Genomic DNA, 22,386 nt, shown 5'->3' with positions numbered 1-22,386 from the left:
ATCATGGAGGATGGGGATATTTGTGGAGCCTCCTCCATAATTGTTTAATTGTCCACCAACATTCACGACTGGATGTAGCAGGAATGCAGAGCTTAGATTTGATCCGTTCATTGTGGGATCACTTAGCTCTGTCTATCGCATGCTGCTTCTACTGTTTGACATGCAAGTAGTCTTGTGTTGTAGCTTCACCAGGCTGACAGTTCATTTTTAGGTATGCCGGGTGCTGCTCCTGGCATGCCCTCCCGCACTCTTCATTGAACCAGGGTTGGTTTGATGGGTTGAAGGTAATGGTAGAGTGGAGGATATGCCGGGCCATGAGGTTACAGATTGTGGTTGAATACATTTCTGTTGCTGCTGATGGCCCACAGCACCACATGGATGCCCAGTTTTGAGTTGCTAGATCTGTTCAAAATCTATCCCATTTAGCATGGTGGAAGTGAATATCCTCAATGTGAAAATGGGACTTTGTCTCTACAAGGACTGTGCGGTGCTCACTCCTACCAATAATGTCATGAACAGATGCATCTGCAACAGGTAGATTGGTGAGGACGAGGTCAGGAAGGTATTTCCCTCTTGTTGATTCCCTCACCACCTGCCGCAGACCCAGTCTAGCAGCTATGTCCTTTAGGACTCAGCCAGTTCGGTCAGTAGTGTTGTTACCAAGCCACTCTTGGCAACAGACATTGAAGTTCCCCATCCAGAGTACATTCTGTGCCCTTGCTACCCTCAGTGCTTCTTCCAATTGGTGTTCTCATGGAAAAGCACTGATTCATCAGCCGGGACAGGGGAGGAGGGGTAGGTGATAATCAGCAGATGGTTTCGTTGCACATGTTTGACTTGATGCTATTAGACTTCATAGGGTCCGGAGTCAATGTTGAAGACTCCCAGGGCAACTCTCTCCCGATTGTATACCACTTTGTCGGTGGGACAGGACATACCCAGGGATGGTGATGGTGTCTGGGACATTTTCTGTAAGGTATGATTCAGTGAGTGTGACTATGTCAGGCTGTTGCTTGATAAGTATGTGGGACAGCTCTCCCAATTTTGGCACAAATCCTCAGATGTTGCAGGGTAGTCAGGCCTGGGTTTGCCGTGGTCGTTTCCAGAGCCTAGGTCGATGCCAGGTGGTCCATCCGGTTTCTTTCCTTTTCTTACTTCGTAGCGGTGTGATACAACTGAACGGCTTGCTAGGCCATTTCAGAGGGTATTTAAGAGTCAACCACATTGCTGTGGGTCTGGAGTCACTTGCTGGCAAGACAAGGCAAGGACAGCAGATGGGTTTTTATTGGGATGTATCTTGTACCCTCAATCTTTTTAAATAAATACAAACCACAATTATTTTTATAACTTAAAAAGTAACCAAAGAAACTTAAAACATTTTAACAATGTATGCTGGGTGATCCTGTGTAGCCAAACTTAAACTTCAATCACTGGCTGCAGTATTTGGAACAATTTCTCTGCCTTCCACAATCCTGCTTATTATGTCATCCTTGAGATTTAATGTCTCAAATATAATATGTAAGTTCAGGGCGGCGCAGTGGTTAGCACTGCAGCCTCACAGCTCCAGGGACCCGGGTTCGATTCTGGGTACTGCCTGTGCGGAGTGTGCAAGTTCTCCCTGTGTCTGCGTGGGTTTCCTCCCACATGCCAAAGACTTGCAGGTTGATAGGTTAATTGGCCATTATAAATTGCCCCTAGTATAGGTAGGTGGTAGGGAAATATATAGGGACCGGTGGGGATGTTATTGGAATATGGGATTCGTGTAGGATTAGTATAAATGGGTGGTTGATGGTCGGCACAGACTCGGTGGGCCGAAGGGCCTGTTTCAGTGCTGTGTAACTAAACTAAATACTATATCTCTTTAAGAACCACAGATATCCAATAGTAGTGTGGAGTTCAGAAATCCTTCCCATCCACCTAAAGGTGGATTGGGAGGCAAGAGTCACGTTGAAATTTACTTGCATATAGCATACCAGACGATTATGGCTGCTACTTATTAAATGAAATGAAAGCCGGGACGGCGACAGATGCCTGAGAGAAGCTGACACCAGATCTAACTGGGTTCAAGGGGAAGCATGGACATCAATGACCCAGCTGTCATCAGGTCATGTTTTCTTTTACTTCCACAACCTTTAACAAACATAGATGAAACGTGAATTAACACAATACTGTAGCTCACTCTTTGTAAACAAGATCATATTGAAACCCCGACTGTACAAAACATACTAGCGGCTTGGACTGGATGCGTTGCCATGTTAGTGAGCTAGGCGCTGGTGGACCGAGCAGGCAAGCTGCAGGAATGTCGAGGCCTAGCGGTACTCAACAGGCTGAAGAAACGCACGACGCAACAAAATTCCCAAAAGAGAGAGAAATAAACTCACTTAATCCTGGAACCCATTATTGCTCGCTATAGAACTTCGCTGCTGTTCGCTTTAAATAACCGACAGAAATCAGCCGAGTATTTTCCTTTCCACCCTTCACGCAAACCTGAGGAACAACATGATCACCAGGCGGAGAAAGCGGGAGGGGGGGGGGGCCAACAGCAGCTGCTGGGAGTTGTAGTCCATCTCCTTTCCCCGCCCCCTTGTTCTGAATAGGAAACGTCACGGTGACAACTACAACTCCCAGAGCGCACTGCGCCCGCGGCGTGATCGCAAACATGCCCAGCACATCATCTGGACTTTGCCAACTTTTATTTTAATATCAGTGGTCAAACAAGTCTAGTGTGGTGTGACACTGATACAAGTGGCTCCCTTTTATTGGTATGTGCATATTTGGCACCATTCTGTGGGACAACAGTGATATTATGTGTTCTATGGACATTGCCTTTTTTTGACGGCAAAAATTGTTGAATGTGGCTCTGAAGAAGGGACTGGCTGTGCCGGAGGTTACAGTAACCAAAAGGGCCAGTGTGTAATTTGGAGAACTAAAATGTTTCTGTTCCAAGTCCAGCAGTGAAACTCTTTGGGTCTGGAGGGAAAGCAATTGAGACAATTAATTGACAATTAAGAGCCTTTTAACCCTGTTGTTTTTCCCCAACAGACCACAGGTACTGGATACGGGTTCCATGATGTATTTGCACCTCGCCAGGGTCACTGAGGCAAGTGCAAGGCAGAAGGGCTGAGGAAGGCTTGATCAATTATGTTGCAGCTATGGCCAGGTGAGCGACTGCTGCTGAAAGCATTTCTTCTCTCAGAGACTGCTTTCACTGCTTGACAGTTGATTGCCAACTTCTTGGAAGGCACTTTACTTGTTTGGATGGGGATGTGAGGCGCCTGTAGAGAGAGGAATGAATGGAGCCGCAAGGTGCCTTAACCCGAGGAATGCTGTGCTGAAGGATGCGGAACAAGTCAGAGTGTGGGGCTTTGTACTAAAAGTGTTATGCCACTCACCTGTCATGGTCACCTGAAGTCTTGGATCCTCTTGGTGCACTGCCTCCAGGTTGGAGTGACCTGCTGCTGTCTTCCTCGGCAACTTCCATCCATGCCTGCTTGGTTGGAGAGTTTGTCCTCTTCTTCCCATCCTTGTTAGAGCTCACCCCAGGGCAGCCCCTCTGATTCCACAGCAGGGCCTCCAGGTAAGAGTGAGAGACTTGGGGTACGGTCTTCCCAGATCTCCTCCTTACCTCTGGTTGCTGCAGCTTTAAAAATCCAAGTGCTGATGTGCCTTAGTAACCCATGCCAGGGTCCCTTTAATTAGAAATTCTTCCTTTGATAGAATAGACTCATCATCCCGTCTACCTTTTCTGGAGCTGGGAGGCAGGATGTTAATGCCATTGCTTTGGTATAGAACCTTGACAAAGCCTGCCCAGTAGGAAATTGGGTTCCAGACTCTGAAATGGTCCCACCATTTTGGCAGGGACTAAGCCCACAAGATTCTGCCCACAATGTCAGTTTTCACATATAGACTGACAACACTCAGCTCTACAAAACAAAAGCAAAATCATGCAGATGCTGGAATTCTGAAATAAAAACAGAAAATGCTGAAACGCTGGGCAGGTTTGGCAGCATCTGTTAATATTTCAGGTCTGTGACCTTTCATTAGAACTCAGCTCTACCTCACCACCACCTCTCTTGACTCCTTCACTGTCACTACATCATCAGACTTGTCCAACATCCAGTACTAGATGAGCAGAAATTTCTTCCGATTAAATATTGGGCAGACTGAAGCCATTGTCTTTGGTCCCTGCTACAAATTCTGTTCTCTAGCTATCGATGCCAACCCTCTTCCTGGCAACTGTCTGAGACTAAACCAGACTGTTCACAACCTCAGTGTCATATTTGACCCCGAGATAAGCTTCCAACCATATAACCACACCATCATTAAGACTGCCTATTTCCGCCTCCGTAACATCGCCCAACACTGCCCATACTTCAGCTCATCTTCTGCTGAAATTCCCAACCATGCCTTTGTTACCTCTAGATTTGACTATTCCAACACACTCCTGGCCGGCCTCCCACATTCTCCATAAACCTGAAGTCATTCAAAATTCTGCTGCTCGTGTCCTTATTGCACCGAGTCCCATTCACTTATTACCTTATGCCGCTGACCTACATTGGCTCCCGGTTAAATAATGCCTCAATTTAAAAATTCTAATCCTTGTTTTCAAACCCTCCATGGTCTTGCACCCATATCCCTCCAAGATATCCATGCTCATCTAATTCTGGCCTCTTGAGCATCCTCTATTTTAATTGTTCCACCTTTGGCACCCATGCCTTCAACGGCCCAGGCCCTAAGCTCTGGATTTTCCTTCCTAAACCTCTCCGCCTCTCGATATCTCTCTTTCCTTCTTTAAGACGCTCCTTAAAACCTACCTCTTTGACCAAGTTTCTGGCTAGCTACGCTAATATCACCTTTTGGGGCTCGGTGCCAAACTTTGCTTTATAACTCTCCTGTGAATCGCCTTGGAACATTTTCTTACATTAATTAATATAATTACATTATTACATTAAAGGCGATATATAAATGCAACTTGTAAAGAAAAAAAAAGTGTACACAGTATATCCTGGTGTGGTCTCGACAAGACCCTATTGTAGTAAAACTTCTTTACTATTATGCTCTAATCACTTTGTAATACAGGCTAACATACCATTTGCTTTCCTAATTGCTTGCTGTACCTGCGTGTTAACTTTCTATTATTTGTGTACAAGGATACCCAGTTCCCTCCTTATACCAACATTTACCAGTCTCTCACTATTTAAAAAATATTCTGCTTTTCTATTTTTCCTACCAAAGTGGATAACTTCACACTTCTCCACATTATATTCCATCTGCCACATTCTTGCCCAATCAATTAACTTGTCTAAATCCTTTTGCAAGCTCCTTGCATCCTCCTCATAGCTTACTTTCCCACCTGACTTTGTATCATCAACAAACTTGGATACATTACAAAAAATGCTGAAATACTCAGCAGGTCAGGCAACATCTGTGGAAAGAGAAACAGAATTAACATTTCCGGTCATTTGGATCCCATAAGAGAAGAGGTGGTTCATCCAGATTTATAATGTCAGACTTGCTTGATTGAGATAAGAAATGCTATTCTATATTAATTTATTTTATGCTTCATTATATAATAACTATTCTGCACTTTCATTAATATATACCTCTTCAAAATTTTGTTGTGATTTGATCTGGGAAAAAAATTACAATTTTTGCTTTCCAAGGAAGGCTGACAGCCAAGAAGGAGATATGCCCAAGTAATTTAATCAGTTTCCAGGTTTAATCAATAAATGGGAATGAATGCATTTATGGGCCATAAATCATTCATAATTATCTATTTAATAGAAGATTGGGGATTTCCTATCAGCCCACATTAAAAATGTCTAAGTTTATGAGATGAATTTTATGTTATGAAAATGTGTATGAGTGAGGATTAGGCATAATATGTAATGGTGATGGGGGATTGTATATAAATAATGTATGAAGACAATGGGGATAAGATATGAATGAGGAATAGACATAGTGTGTACATGCATGTGGCAGATAAGGTAAATTATGAAAGAAAACTAGCGCAAAATATAAAAACGGATAGCAAAAGCTTCTATAAGTATATAAAAGGGAAGAGAGTAGCTAAAGTGAATGTTGGTCCCTTGGAGGATGTGACTGGGGAGTTAATAATGGGGAACACAGAAATGGCAGAGACACAGTGGCACAGTGGTTAGCACTGCAGCCTCACAGCTCCCGCGACCCGGGTTTGGTTCTGGGTACTGCCTGTGCGGAGTTTGCAAGTTCTCCCTCTGACAGCGTGGGTTTCCTCCGGGTGCTCCAGTTTCCTCCCACATGCCAAAGACTTCCGGGTTGATAGGTAAATTGGCCATTGTAAAAATTGCCCCGAGTGTAGGTAGGTGGGAGGAGAATTGAGGGAAGGTGGGATGTGAGAGGGAAAAATGGGATTAATGTAGGATTAGTATAAATGGGTGGTTGATGGTTGGCACGGACTCGGTGGGCCAAAGGGCCTGTTTCAGTGCTGTATCTCTCTATGACTCTAAATCAGTATTTTGCCTCAGTTTTCACGGTGGAGGACACTAGTACCATCCCAATAGTAACAGGTAATGCAGAGGTTATAGAAAGGGAGGAACTTAGAACAATCATCATCACTAGGGAAAAAGTACTAAGCAAACTATTGGGATTGAAGGCAGACAAGTCCCCAGGGCCTGATGGCGTACATCCTAGGGTCTTAAAGGAAGTGGCAACAGAGATAGTGGATCCATTGGTTATAATATTCCAAAATTCCCTGGATGCGGGAAAGGTTCCAGTGGATTGGAAAAATGCTAATGTAACGCCCTTATTCAAAAAGGGAGGGAGGCAGAAAGTAGGAAACTATAGACTAGTTAGTTTAACATCTGGCGTTGGGAAATTGTTAGAATCCATTATTAAGGAAGTAATAACAAGACATTTAGAACGTCAAAACGCAATCCATCAGAGTTAGCATGGTTTTATGAAGGGCAAATCGTGTTTGACTAATTTGCTAGAGTTCTTTGAAGATGTAACAAGTAAAGTGGATAATGGGGATCCTGTAGATGTAGTATATCTGGACTTCCAGAAGGCATTTGATAAGGTACCGCACAAAAGGTTAATACACAAGGTAAGATCACATGGGGTTAGGGGCAATTTATTAGCTTGGTTAGAGGATTGGCTAACCAACAGAAAACAGAGAGTCGGGATAAATGGGTCCTTTTCTGGTTGGCAATATGTAACTAGTGGGGTGCCACAGGGTTCGGTCCTCGGGCCCCAACCATTTACAATCTATATTAATGACTTGGATGCAGGGATAGAAAGTACTATAGCCAAATTTGCAGATGACACTAAAATAGGTGGGATGGTAAGTTGCAATAAAGAAATAAGAAATTTACAAATGGATATGGATAGGTTCGGTGAATGGGCCAAAATTTGGCAGATGGAGTTTAACGTGGATAAGTGTGAGGTTATCCATTTTGGTCGGAAGAAAAGAAAGGCAAATTATTATCTAAATGGAGAGAAACTTCAGAATGCTTCGGTGCAGAGGGATCTGGGTGTCCTCGTGCATGAATCGCATAAAACTAGTATACAGGTGCAGCAGATAATAAGGAAGGCAAATTGAATTTTGGCACTTATTACTAAAGTAATAGAGTATAAAAGTAGGGAAGTGTTACTGCAACTGCACAAGGCATTAGTGAGACCACACCTGAAGTATTGCATACAGTTTTGGTCCCCTTACTTGAGGAGGGATGTAGTTGCATTAGAGGCAGTTGAGAGGAGGTTCACTAGATTGATTCCAGAGATGAGGGGTTTGTATTATGAAGAGAGATTGAGCTGTTTAGGCCTTTACTCTCTAGAGTTCAGAAGAATGAGAGGAGATCTAATCGAGGTATATAAGATGATTAAGGGGATTGACAAAGTAGACGTACAGAGGATATTTCCTCTTGCGTGGCAATCTAGAACAAGAGGTCATAGTTTTAAGATAAGGGGTAGCAGATTTAAAACAGAGATGAGGAGAAATTACTTCTCTCAAAGGGTCGTAAGTCTGTGAAATTCACTACCCCAGAGTACGATGGATGTCAGGACATTGAGTAAATTTAAGGAGAAGATAGACAGATTTTTAATTAGTAATGGGTTGAAGGGTTATGGAGAATGGGCAGGAAAGTGGAGTTGAGGCTGAGATGAGATCAGCTATGATCATATTGAATGACAGAGCAGGCTCGAGGGGCTGAATTGTCTACTCCTGCTCCCAGTTCTTATGTTTTGATGAGACCAAAGCTTAACACGCTGGTTGGGATTTTCCGCTTGTATGCTCGCCAGAGTATAATTTTTTGCTCTTTCACCTTAATGGGCAGAAATCATGGAATGGTGAGACAGAAGCAGAAAATCGCGGCCTGTGTGTTTAATCCTTATTAATATCAGCCTCCAAAAATGAAAAGTGACAAGTCATTATCCAAATATAATATCCAATGCATGCTGCCAAAAAGTGAGTTTATCGTTTGTCCTAGTCTCCAAATATAAAAGCTCTGTAGACCCTCAACTACAGGCTGCCACAAAGTGAGCATATTCTTGCATCCATGATATAAAAAGCTGACCATACTCGGTATACCCATTATTTCATGCTGCCAAAAAGTGAGCTTACTTTTCTCCTCCGGAAAATGGGTATTCTCTAGCGAACCTTCCACTACACCCTGAGTGTCACACCTCATAAATGTTCACAAGGCAAAATTACTGAAATACTCACATTCAGTGAAACTAATGATACCAATCAACTGAAATAGTGAATGAACTAAAGATAAGTAATCAAAAACCACTTCCTTTGTTAACATTTAATTGTGATGTTGCATCTAGAGTCAGTCAGATGGACCTAGAGGATAGTAAATGGCCATCTGTTCAAGGCCTAGCTCATTGGTGACTCAACAGTGGGGGGAAAAGCCTCCTTGGCACAATGGAACACAAATAACAGCTTCAGCAAACAGCACAAATCCACTGTGGAAAGTAAGACAGAGAAAATAGATCTTCATATATCTTTTATATTCATGCAATTAATTAAGAAAAAGAAGAACCAAATAAAGTACTTCCATCTTAAGCAAATCTTGCAAATCTACTGAAGAAGACAGAACAAAAATAATTTGCAATTACACTGCAGAGGTGTCAATGGAGGGATAGAAAAAGACGTCATCACTTAAGATGCTCTGATTATGATTGGATATGTATGAGTGAAACCAAACAAGTTCAGTCTGACTGAACTGGTTAATGCAGGAAAGGCTTTGGAATGTGATTATGTGATCAACTGTTGAAGGCTGCAGAGAGGTCTAGGAGACAGAGGGATAATGTACTACTAAGGCCCTTACTATGCTGTGGGAGGGGTAGGAACTTGATTGAGGTTGAAATAAATTGTGGGAGAGATAGGCACAGATCTGGAAGGCAACAACATGTTCAATTATTTTGGAAAAGTGGAAAGTTTGAAATAAGGCAAAAGCATTTTTTGGAGGTGGTAACAGTGACCTTGAAAAGGAGGATTCAATGCCTTAGGAGAGAAGACTATTTACAATGTCAACTAGCATGGCAGCCAGCAATGGAAGATGGGAATGGGGTTAAGGGAGCAGGGGGTAGGAATCGTGGATTAGATGAGCTTGGTGAGGATACGGGGGAGATGGGAGAGAAAATAGAGAGAAATGGATTCCTGGAGAAACATAGAAAATTTATAGCACAGAAGAAAGCCATTCAGCCTATCATCTGTGCCAGCTAAAATAGTTATCCAGCCAAATCCCACTTTCCAACTCCTGGTCCATAGCCTTATAGGTTATGGCACTTCAAGATATTGAAGTATTTTTTTTAAATGTGATGAGTGTTTTTTTCCTCTGCCACCTATCAGGTACTGAGTTCCAGATACTGCCGCCTCTCTCCCGCGCCCAACCCTCTGGGTGAAATAAATTCTCCTCAACTCCCCTCTATAGTGTAAGAGCCTGAAAGGGTTAATGTTTGAGACAGTGAGAGTAAACCCCTCCCACTGTAGTGCTAATGATGTAATCGTCACATGGGTATTAGACTGGGAAAAAGCGAGAAGCAGCACGAGGTATGCTGGCGAGACAGAATTGTGAAGAGTGTAAATAATTATATTTATATAATCAATGAGTTACTCTTTAGCCCTACAAAGAACCTGAGACTTCTTTAAATAACACTTGTCATGCAGGCCCCCGCTGACCAAGAATGAGGCACATTAATTTTGCCACATGGACATTAAATTTTAAAATTGTTGCTGGGAAGAAAAGGAGGTCTAATGCAATGGGTTGCCAAGCCCCTGATTGGAAAGACATTTTTTACATACTAGCAGACATTGTTGGAACAAAGGAACCAGTCCCTGCTCCCCAATACACATAAGAGACCTGGTCAAACCAGTCCGTCACGTGACCTCCTGCTGGCCAACTAGGGGAGTTTTAAATTGGAGAAACAGTGTTGCAACTCAGAAAGCTCTTTGCTCCTCGACTGAGAACATCTCTCTCCTGTCTGCTGTCATCTTGCTCTCATCAGCTTTGGAAACCATTGAAGACATATGAACCCCAAGAGAGAAAAATCTCCTGCAGTGAACAAGGTTTAAGAAGAAAACTGGGCTCCAACGAAAAGCAAGATCTACCTTCAAGCAAGGACTACAGCAAGCTCGGAACACAGTAACAAAAACTCCTCTTCAGAGATTGCCTCAAACCTCTCTATTTTTCTTCTGCTCTTTTCTGTTTCTATTTGCATGTGCTTATTGCATATGCATGCTAGTTTGGGGCATGGCATGTATCTGTAGGCATTAACTGAATTAGAGATTAAGTTTAAGTTTTAATAAATTTCACTTTTCTTCGTTAACCAGAAGAAAGCCCGTTTGTGCTCATTTCTTTGCCTTATAATTAGACAGCGATGAACAAGGGGGAGCTCAAAACACAATGTGCTTAAAAACATAAATCCTGTTACAGTAAGACCAGGTGAAGGCTAAAAGGGACCCCGAGACATCTTTCTCACCCGGTCGTAACAGAAATTTGGGGGATAAAGTCTGGAATTTTACACACAGACAAACAACAGAAATTGGAAGTGGGAAGCCAAATTGTTCCCAATCAAAAAAAGAGCAACTTTTCCATACAGGTTTTCTTGTGGTTGTGTGTGATTTGAATACTAACATGTCTGCAACTGAAGTGAGTAGCTCTCTAAGCCAGAGTGAAGGAACGTGGGATAAGTTAAAAGCAGTGTCCACGGAGGAGCTGAGAAAAATAGCTGAGCAGTGTGGGATCACTGTACGTGGCAAGGCTAGGAAGTCTGAACTCCTAAGGCGTTGGGCCAACCATTTTTCCCTTGAATCTGAAGAAGCAAAAGCAGAAGCAGTGTTAGAAGTAGACCCAGACAGGGTACTGCTAGCAAGGATATAATTGGGACAAAGGAAACTTGAATTAGAAGACAGGGAAAGAGAGAGACAGACAGACAGACAGGAGAGGGAGAAAGAAAGGGCCTTCCAGAAGGAACGTGAAGAAAATGAAAGACAGGAGAAGGAAAGAGAGAGGCAGGAGAGAGAGAGAGAGAGAGAAAGAAGCTTCCAGAAAGAATGCGAAGAAAGAGAGTTGAAGCGGTAACTAGGGGGCGACAGAGCAGCCCCAATGAAAGCATGGCCAATATGAAGCAGTAATTCAGGGCTCGATACAAACTTGCTAAAACTCGCTCAATTAATTCCAAAATTCAATGAGGAAGATGTGGAAACGTTTTTTGTGTCTTCTGAGAAACTGGCAAGGCAGCTAAAATGGCCAGCTGAGACCTGGCCTCTTTTAATACAAAGCAAGCTAACTGGAATAGCCCATGAGGTTTATTTCTTGTTGCCACATGAGAGTTCATTAAATTATGAACTGACCAAAAATGATATCGTCAGGGCATATGAATTAGTACCCAAAGCCTACCGCCAAAAGTTTAGAACCCTCAAAAATCAAGCTAATCAAACTTGTATGGAGTTTGAAAGAAGTAAGCAGCTATCTTTTGACCGGTGGATGAGGGCTCTTGAAATACAGTTCAGCTACAAGACTCTCAGGGAAGTAATTAGAGGAATTTAAAAACACTCTCTCATTCTCAATTAAGACCCATGTAGAGGAGCAGTGGATTCAGGGAGCCCGGCAAGCGGCCATTCTGGCCAATGAGTTTGCTTTAATCTACAAGTCGGTTTCCCGGGGAGAACCTTTCCTAATCACCCCCACAAATCCGAAAAGGACAAAGGCTGGGAAGGTGATCTCCACCCAGGCAGTCCTGGGAGAGAAAGGAAAGCAGGAGACACGGGGCCCTCCTCCAGCCAAAAAGGAAGGTGCTGTGAGCAAGAGTGAGACTCGGAGACCTGTGTGCTTCCATTGTAATAAGGCAGGACATTTAAAAGCTGACTGCTGGAAACTAAAGGGAAAACCGGTAGGGTTAATCAGGGCACACCCGCTCAGTGAAGACTGGTACCTGATGGAAAGCCCAGCAGAAAAAGCTGTGGCTTTAACTGCAGTAAGGGTGCAACCCAGGAAGCTTTCTAGAACCAGTACAGGGAAATTTAATAGGATTCCTGAAGGTTATCAGGGTTTTGTATTTGAGGGGAAAGTAACCCCATACCTCTCAAGTAGGACAAGCAAGCCCATAGTGATTCTCAGGGACACAGGGGCCACTAGATCCCTTTTACTGGGAAAAGGCCTGAACTTTCCCCCAGAGAGTGCAGTGAACATCAAAATGGTGGTGAATGGTATTGGAGGGGAGTGTATGCCTGTACCTATACACCGGATGCATCTGGAGTGCGACCTAGTTTCGGCACCGGTGACTGCAGGGATTGTCCCTAGTTTGCCTGTGGATAGGGTTGACCCGCTGCTAGGTAATGATCTGCCGAGGGTGAAGGTGGTAGCCCCCCAGTAGTAAAAGAAAGACCACAGGAGGTCAGAGAGACAAGGCAATGGCAGGAGACAGTCTCCTCCCATGTCCCTGAATGTGTAGTGGGTCAGGCCATGATCAAACCAGCTCCCCCAGAGGAAACTGCATTGGCATTGCAGGCAGATGACCATGAGGTCTGCCTGTCCGAGACTTTCTTTGGAAAGTTAGGAGACCCAGGGAATGAATTAAATGGATTTTCTATGGCTGAGGCTCAGCGAGCCGACTCTGTATTGCGAGAGTTAGCACAGGCTGCCCAATCTGAAAGTGAAGCAGAGGGAGACCCTGATTGCTACTATTTAAAGAATGAGATATTGGTGAGAAAATTAAGTTCTCATCACAGAGCTGAGAGCAAGGAGTGGGCAATAGTTCACCAGTTAGTGGTGCCACAGAGGTACTGAAGAGAAATATTAAGAAGGGCACATAAGACTACAATGGCCGTGCATGCTGGTCTACGAAAGACCAAAGCCTGCACAAGACAGCAGTTTGACTGGTGAAAATACCACAAAGATGTGGTGAAGTACTGCAGGAGTTGCCACATGTACCAGGTTGAGGGGAAACCCCAACCTACGGTGCAACCTGAACCCCTAAGCCCTGTACTGGTATTAGGAGGAGTCTCCAGCCAAGGGCTGGTGACCTGTAAGGGACTGTCCCCCCCACCCCCACCGAGAACAAAAGGGGACAGGCAGACACACGGCTGGCAAAAGTTTAGAAAGAGAATGGGAAACAGTGGCCAAGAGGGCAGGTTAAAGGATGTCCGGGAGGAATCCGGATGAAAATCCCCACTGTCTGGTCAACCAACCCTGAAAAATGTGAAAAGTTAGACCCCACATCCTCTTATGTAAATGCAGACTCCAGAAGTACCCTATCAGAGTTGCTAACATTATTTACAGGAACCTGCAGAGACAAAGAGAGACCTCTAGGGGGCACAGAGACACTGAGGGTGATGCCTCACCTAGTCGAAGTGCCACAGGAGAGTGCAGTCAAGTCTGCACATACCTGCAGGCAGGAATGTCCCAGAGAACAAAGGGGAGATTAACAAAGAATCTTCACCCACAGTCAGAGGAAAAGGGAACCACCCATCCCCTGAAGGCAAAAGCCTTTGCATGACTCAGCAAAGCACTGTGAGAGAGAGTTCAGAATAGACCCGCCCACTACTAAATCGCCTGGAAAAAAAATGACCTCAACAGGAACATGGCAATGGCAATGGGCAAACTGAAGAAAAGCTTCCCCAAAGAACCACATGGCTACTGGGATGCCAAAAGGGGGGAAATTAAAGCAGCAGTAGCACTCAGAAAAGACAATTTTAATAGGCTTTAAGATTGATGAATGAATGGAAATGATTGAGAGAGATGCATGGTTTTTCTTTCTATATCTTATATTTCTCTCAAACCTTTTAATGAAATGAGCTTTTTTTTTTCAAATCGCATTTCATTCCCCTGGGTGTGGAGGTGTCATGCAGGCCCCCACCCACCAAGAATGAGGCACATTAATTTCGCCACATAGACATTAAATTTTAAAATTGTTGCTGGGAAGAAAAGGAGGCCTATTACAAGGGTTGCCAAGCCCCTGACTGGAAAGACATTTTTTGCATACTAGCAGACAGTGTTGGAACAAAGGAACCAGTCCCTGCTACCCAATACACAAAAGAGAACTGCTCAAACCAGTCAGTCACATGACCACCTGCTGGCCAACTAGGGGAGTTTTAAATTGGAGAAACAGTGTTGCAACTCAGAAAGCTCTTTGTTCCTGGACTGAAAACACCTCTCTCCTGTCTGCTCTCATCTCACTCTCATCAGCTTCGGAAACCATTGAAGACAATACGAACCCCAAGAGAGAAAAGTCTCCTACAGTGAAAAAGGATTAAGAAGAAAACTGGGCCCCAACGAAAAGCAAGATCTACCTACAAGCAAGGACTACAGCAGGCTCGAAGCACCATAACAAAAACCCCTATTCAGAGATTGCCTCAAACCTCTCTATTTTTCTTTTTTCTGTCTCTGTTTGCATATGTGTATTGCATATGCATGCTAGTGTGGGGCACGGTGTGTATCCGTAGTGTTAACCGAAATAGAGATTCAGTTGATGTTTTAATAAATTTCACTTTTCTTCTTTAAACCAAAGAAAGCCAGTTTGTGCTCATTTGTTTGCCTTATAATTGGAAAGTGGTGAACAAGGATTCACCAAGGGGGAGCTCAAAACACAGCGTGTTAAAAAACATAAATCCTGTAACAGTAACACCAAATCAAGGCTAAAAGGGCCCCTTGATACCTTTCTCACCTGGTCGTGACACACTCAATCTATGCTACAACATTACACAACGTGGTGGCAGTGGCAAACAACGAAAAAATTTAAAGAAAATACTTGCCTGGTACAGTAGAACCAGAAGACTGAAGAAAACTGCTACTTGCAGAAGAGGCTGTGAAGCGCTCCAGGGCTGCTCTGTAGCCGAAGGGTGAAAAGAACAGTCGATGAGTCGGTACACAGACAAACAGGCTGCACCACAGAAGTGTGGTGGGACAACACCCAGTGAAAGATAAACCAGGAGACTTCCTAGGGGAAATTAACGACCCCAATTCAAACTTCTTAATCATGCTCCCCAAATTGAAGTCTAAATCCTTGATATATACCATGAAAAGCAAGGAACTTGGTACTGAACCCTCCAGAACCCCACTGGAAATAGCCTTCTAGTCACAAAAGCATCCATTGACTATTACCCTTTGCTTCACTTTTGGATCCAACTTGCGACTTTCCCTTGAATCCTATGGGCTTTTACTTTTCTGACCAGTCTGCGATGTGGCAGGTTTTTCTTGGTGGACGGGGTGGGAGGGGAGGTGGTAAGTAGCAGAGGCAGCTGAATGAATCATCACTATTTTGGTGGTGAAGACATATACGATCTCCTTGTCTATCTAATCGGAGCTAGAGAATCACTTGCAATGGCTTCTCTTTCTGCTCCCGTACCATTACTTCTGGTGTCCCCCAAGGATCTATCCTTGGCCCCTTCCTGTTTCTCATCTACATGCTGCCCCTCGATGACATCATCCGAAATTAGTTTTCACATGTATGCTGACAACATCCAGCTCTGCCTCACCACCACCTCTCTCGACTCCTCCACTGTTGCTAAATTGTCAGATTGCTTATCAGACATCCAGTACTGGATGAGCAGAAATTTCCTCCAATTAAATATTTGGAAGACTGAAGCCATTGTATTTGGTCGCCGCTCCAAATGCCAATCCCTAGCTACTGAATCCATCCCTCTCCCTGGCAACAATCTGAGATTGAACAAGTTTGTTTGAAACCTGAGTGTCACATTTGACCCAAAGATATGCTTCTGACCTCATATTCGCGTCATCACTAAGATCGTCCATTTCCACCTCCTTAACATCACCAAACTTCATCCCTGTCTCAGTTCATCAGCTGCTGAAACCCTCAATCATGCCTTTGTTACTGCTAGACTTGATTATTCCAGCACATTCCTGGCTGGTCTCCCACATTCTACCCTCCGTAAACTTGAGGTCATACAAAACTCTGCTGCCTGTGTCTTAACTTGCATCAAATGCCATTCACCTATCACCTCTGTGCTCACTAACCTACCTTGGTTCCCAGTCAAGCAACGTCTCAACTATCTAGTGGCATGTGGGGAGTCATGGACGCTTCACGTGGCCTAGACAATCACATGTGCAGGAAGTGACTCCAGCTGCAAAAACTTGAACTCCATGCTTTGGAACTCGAGTGGAGGTTGGAGTCACTGTGGTGCATCCGCAAAGCTGAAAACTATGTGGATAGCACGTTTACCAAAGTGGTCACACCACAGATAGGAACATAGCAAAATAAGAACACAGGAGCAGGAGTAGGCCATTCAGCCCATCGATCCTGCCCCGTCATTCAATACGATCATGGCTGATCATCCACTTCATTGCCTTTTTCTCAGTATCGTCATATCCCCTTATGTCATTCGTATTTAGAAATCTGTCAATCTCTGCTTTAAACATACTCAATGACTGAGCTTCCAATGACTGAGAGAATTCCAAAGATTCACAACCCACTGAGTGAAGAAATTTCTCCTCATCTTGGTCCTAAGTGGCTTCCCACTTATTTTGTGTCCCTGGTTCTAGACTCCCCAATGAGGGGAAACATCTTAGCTGCATCTACCCTGTCTATCCCTTTTAAGTATTTTGTAGGCTTCAATGAGATCACCACTTATTCTTCGAAACTCTAGGGAATACGGGCCCAGTTTCCTCAATCTTTCTTCATAGGACAGTCCCGCCATCCCAGGAACAAGTTTGGTGAACCTTCATTGCACTCCCTCTGTGGCAATAATATCTTTCCTAAGGTAAGGGGACCAAAACTGCACACACTACTCCAGGTGCGGTCTAACCCAGGTTCTATACAATTGAAGCACAACTTCACTACTCCTGTACTCAAATCCTCTTGCGATAAAGGCTAGCATACCATTAGCCATCTTAATTGCTTGCTGCACCTGCATGTTAGCTTTCAGTGACTTATTGACAAGGACACCCAGATCGCTTTGTACATCTACGCTTTCTAATCGCTTACCATTTCCGAAATACTCTGCACATCTATTCCTCCTACCAAAATGAATAACCTCACATTTTTCCACATTATATTCTATCTGCCACGTTCTTGCCCAATCACTAAGTCTGTCCAAATCCCCTTGAAGCCACTTTGCATCTTCCTCACAACACACATTCCCACCTAGTTTTGTGGCATCCGCGAACTTGGAAATACTACATTTGGTCCCCACATCCAAATCATTGATATATATTGTGAACGGCTGGGGCCCAAACACTGATCCCTATGGTACCAGACTTGTCACAGCCTGCCAACACAAGAATGACCCGTTTATTTCTATTCTTTATTTTCTGCCTGTTAACCAATCCTTAATCCATGCCAGTATATTACTTCCTATCCCATGTGCTTTAATTTTGCTAACCAACCTCCTGTGGGGGATTTTATCAAAAGACTTCTGAAAACCCAAGTATACCATGTCCACGGACTCCGCTTTATCAATTCAATAATAACACGCTCAAAAAAGTCCAACAGGTTCGTCAAACATGATTTCCCATTCATGCATCCATGTTGACTATGGCAATCAGATCATTATTATCCAAGTGTCCATTTATCACATCCTTTAGAATAGATTCTAGCATTTTCCCAACGATTGATGTAAGGGTAACAGGTCTGTAATTCCCTGTTTTCTCTCTTCCTCCCTTCTTAAATGGTGGGGTGACATTTGCTACCTTCCAATCTGCAGGAACTGCTCCAGAATCTAAAGAATTTTGGAAGATGATCACCAATGCATCCACTATCTGCATAGCTACCTCTTTCAACAATCTGGGATGTAGAATATCAGGTCCTGGGGACTTATCAACCTTCAGCCCCATTAATTTCTCCAATACAACCTTCTTATTAATACTAATTTCCTTCAATTCCTCATTCTCCCTAATCCCTTGGATCTCTAATTCTGGACGATTTCTTGTATCTTCCTCAGTGAAGACAGACACAAAGTAATCATTTAGCTTCTCTGCCCTTTCTCTATGCCCCATTATAAATTCTGCTGACTCAGCTTATAATGGACCCACATTTGTCTTCATCAAACATTTCCTTTTTACGTACCTGTAGAAGCTTTTACAGTCCATTTTTATATTTTTTGCTAGTTTATATTCATATTCTATTGCCCCTTTATCAGTTTCTTTGTCCTCCTTTGCTATATCCTAAAATCCTCCCAATCCACAGGTTTACTACTATTTCTGGCAACTTTATAGGCCTTTTCTTCTAATCTTATACAATCTTTAACTTCCTTGACTGCCTTTACTTTTGGGGTTTTTGTGCCTTGAAGGAATGTATAGTTGTTGTAAACTATGTAATATTTCTTTAAAGACTATCCATTGCCTATGTACTGTCATGCCTTTTAATGTTTTTTCCCAATCCACCTCAACAATTTGCCCCTCATACCTTCATAATTTCCTTTGTTCAAATTTAACACCCTTGCTTCAGATTGAACTACCTCACTTTTAAACATAATGTAAAATTCTCTCATATTATGGTCACTCATCCCTAAAGGTTCTTTTACAACAAGATTAATTAATTATCCCTTTCTCATTACATAATGCTAGATCTAAAATAGCCTGTTCTATAGTCGGTTCCTTAACATAATGCTCTAGAAAACCATCCCTAACACACTCTAGAAACTCGTCCTCCACAGCATTAGAGCTCATTAGGTTTACCCAGTCGATATGAAGATTGAATTCACTCATAATTAATGTATTACCCATGCTACATGCTTCTCTAATCTCCTGATTAATACCATGCCCCACACTACCACTACTGTTTGGTGGCCTATGAAAAAGTCCTACCAATCTTTGCTGCCCCTTGCTGTTTCTTAGCTCCACCCAAACAGTTTAAACATTTCGTTCCTCCAATCTGAGAGCCTCCCTTACTAATGTACTGATCCCATCCCTTATTATCAGTGCAACACCACCCCCTTTTCCTTTTTGCCTCTCCTTCCTAAATGTCGAATAACCTTGAATATTCAGTTCCCAGTCTTGGTCACCCTGTAGCCACGTTTCCATTATAGCAATTAGATCATACATATTTACCTCTATTTGTGCATTTAAATCATCTGCCTTTTTGCAAATGCTGCATGCATTCAGGTAGAATGCCCTTAACCTTGTCTGCTTGACATTCTGCATTCTAAACCTAGTTGATGCTCGACTTTGTTTTGTCTGCCTTCTATTGTCACTTGCTACTTTTCCACCTCCTGTTACCAGCTTTACTTCCTTCCAATTTGAGCTACCCCTCCAGTTCTCATCCCCCTGACAAGCTTGTTTAAACCCTCCCCAACAGCACTGGCAAATCTCCCTGTGAGGATGTTAGTTCCGGTCCTATTAAGGTGTAGCCCGTCCATCTTGTACAGGTCCCATCTGCCCCAGAACTGGTCCCAATGCCTCAGAAATCTGATTCCCTCCCTCCTACACCAATTCTCCAGCCACGTGTTCAATCGCTCAATCCTCCTATTCAAATGCTCATTGGCACATGGCACTGGGAGTAATCCTGAGATTACTGCTTTGGAGGTCCTGCTTTTTAATTTCCTTCCTAGCTCCCTAAAATCTGCTTTCAGGACCTCATCCCTCTTCCTACCTATGTATTGGTACCAATGTGGACCACAGCCTCTGGCTGTTCACCCTCCCCCAGAAGGATGTCCTGCAGCCACTCCATGACATCCTTGACCCTGGCACTAGGGAGGCAACACACAATCCTGGAGTCATGTTTACTGCTGCAGAAATGCCTGTCTGATCCCCTGACTATCGAATCCCCTATCACTATTGCTCTTCTGCTCTTCTTCCTCCCTTTCTTTGCAATTGAGCCACTCGTGTTGCTACGAACTTTGCTCTGGCTGCACTCCCCCAAGGAACCATCGTTCTCACCAGTATCCAAACTGGAAAACCAAGCAACTGCAAGCAAGATAGGCTCAGGGGACTCCTGCACTGCCTGCCTCGTTCTCTTAGACTGCTTGGCGGTCATCCATTCCATCTATGCCTGCATGCTTCTAACCTGCAGTGTGACAACCTCCCTTAACATGCTATCCACATAGTTATAATAAAAGCAAAATACTGCAGATGCTGGAAATCTGAAATAAAAACAAGAAATGCTGGAACCACTCAGCAGGTCTGGCAGCATCTGTGGAAAGAGAAGCAGAGTTAACGTTTCGGGTCAGTGACCCTTCTTTGGAACTATCCACATAGTTCTCTGTTTTGCAGATGCATAACAGTGACTCCAGCCACCACTGGAGTTCCGAAACCTGGAGTTCTGCAGCTGGTGACACTTCTTGCAGATGTGTTCGTCTAGGACACGTGGTGCGTCCATGACTTCCCATATCCCGCAGGATGTACATTACACTTGGCCAAGCTGACCTGCCATAATATAACTTTTAAAACTTTTTATTACAATGAGAAGTAAAATAACTTACCAGTTACTCACCAATCAGCTTCTTTTCCTGTACTGAAGAGAGAGGCAGCTACTGGAGGTTGAAAAAAGGTAGAAGGAGAAAAGGAGCCCCTCTCTCACACTTTGTACACTCAAGTTTTTTTAAATTCATAGTTCCCCTCCTTACCGAACTCCCTCACTTACCAAACTCCCTTCTTAACACTCTGTGCCCTCCAGCAGCACTCAGTGCAAATCTTTTTTTATTAATTGAATTCAAATTTCACCATCTGCCATGGTGGGATTTGAACCCATGTCCCCAGAACATTAGCCTAGGCATCTGGATTACTAATCCAGTGACATTACCACTAAGCCACCTCCTCCCCAAGTTTTATTAATTAGTTGAATTTAAATTTCACAAGCTGTCATGGTGGGATTTGAACCCCTGTCCCCAAGACATTCACCTTGGCCTCTGGATTATTACTATACAGTGATATTACCTCTATGCCACCATCTCCATACAGGTAAAATTGAGCATTCAGGCAGAGAGGGAATGGGTGACCACGGGGCAGTCTGGAAAGACTAGGCAGGTAGTGCAGGAGTCCTCTGAATCTCTCACTAACCAGTTTTCCATTTTGGATACTGGTGAGGGCAATGGTCTGTTAGAGGAATGTAGCAAGAGCCAAGTTTGTGGCACCACAAGTGGCTCAGCTGCACAGGAGGGGAGGAAGAAGAGTGGAAGTGCAATAGCGGTAGGCGATTCAATACTTAAGGGAACAGACAGGTGTTTCTGGGGCCGTAGACATGACTCCAGGATGGTATGTTGCCTCCCTGGTGCAAGGGTCAAGGATGTCACGGAATGGCTGCAGGACATTCTTTCGGGGGAGGGTGAACAGCCAGAAGTTGTGGTCAACATTGGCACCAATGGCGTAGGTAGAAAGAGAGACGAGGTCCTGAAAGCAGAATTTAGGGAGCTAGGAAGGAGATTGAAAACCAGGACATCTAAGGTAGTAATCTCAGGATTACTCCCACTATGACGTGCTAGTGAGTATAAAAATAGGAAAAATGAGCAAATGAACACGTGGCTAGAAAAATGGTGTCGGAGGGAGGGCTTTAGATTCCTGGGACATTGGGGCCGGTTCTGGGGCAGGTGGAACATGTACAAGATGGGCGGGTTACACCTTAGCAGGTCCGGGACTAATATCCTCGTGGGGAGATTTGCTAGTGCTGTTGGAGAGGGTTTAAGCTAGCTTGTCAGGGGATTGGGAACCTGAGAGGGAATTCAGATAGGAGAAAAACAAAGCTGGTTATACGAAGTAGAAAAGCTGTGAATGAAAGTGGAAAGCAGCAGAAACAAATGCTAGAACCAACCAGGGTCAAAATACAGAATTAAAGGCACACTATCTGAATGGAAGCAGCATTCGCAACAAGGTAGGTGAGTTGATGGCGCTAGTAGAAGTGAACGGGTATGATTCAATTGCCATTAGGAGATACGATTGTGGGGTGACCAAGACTGGGAACAGAATATTAAAGGATATTCAACATTTAGGTCGGACAGGCAAAAGGAAAAGG

At 43.7% G+C, this 22,386-nt stretch overlaps 1 protein-coding gene and 1 long non-coding RNA gene across 7 annotated transcripts in view; one reads left to right on the top strand and one right to left on the bottom strand.

The window, feature by feature from the left end:
* The window catches only part of LOC137347710 (DENN domain-containing protein 1A-like), a 623,024-nt gene extending 620,506 nt beyond the window's left edge, over window positions 1-2,518 (bottom strand). For all 6 annotated transcript variants that reach the window (XM_068012518.1, XM_068012520.1, XM_068012521.1 and 3 more), the window contains exon 1: window positions 2,382-2,518. In XM_068012518.1, the coding sequence (XP_067868619.1) occupies window positions 2,382-2,398 (17 nt within the window). In that variant the 5' untranslated portion in view covers window positions 2,399-2,518. The remainder of the gene's footprint in view (window positions 1-2,381) is intronic.
* A 123-nt stretch (window positions 2,519-2,641) lies between these two features.
* The window catches only part of LOC137347435 (uncharacterized), a 67,793-nt gene continuing 48,048 nt past the window's right edge, over window positions 2,642-22,386 (top strand). The window contains exons 1-2 of the long non-coding RNA XR_010968962.1: window positions 2,642-2,762; window positions 3,043-3,160. This is a non-coding gene — a long non-coding RNA (uncharacterized lncRNA). The remainder of the gene's footprint in view (window positions 2,763-3,042; window positions 3,161-22,386) is intronic.

This window comes from Heterodontus francisci, chromosome 32 (genome assembly GCF_036365525.1).
Source record: "Heterodontus francisci isolate sHetFra1 chromosome 32, sHetFra1.hap1, whole genome shotgun sequence".
NCBI lineage: Eukaryota > Metazoa > Chordata > Chondrichthyes > Heterodontiformes > Heterodontidae > Heterodontus > Heterodontus francisci.
Note: the sequence above shows the minus strand (reverse complement) of the source record. Positions and strands in the feature narration are given on the sequence as shown.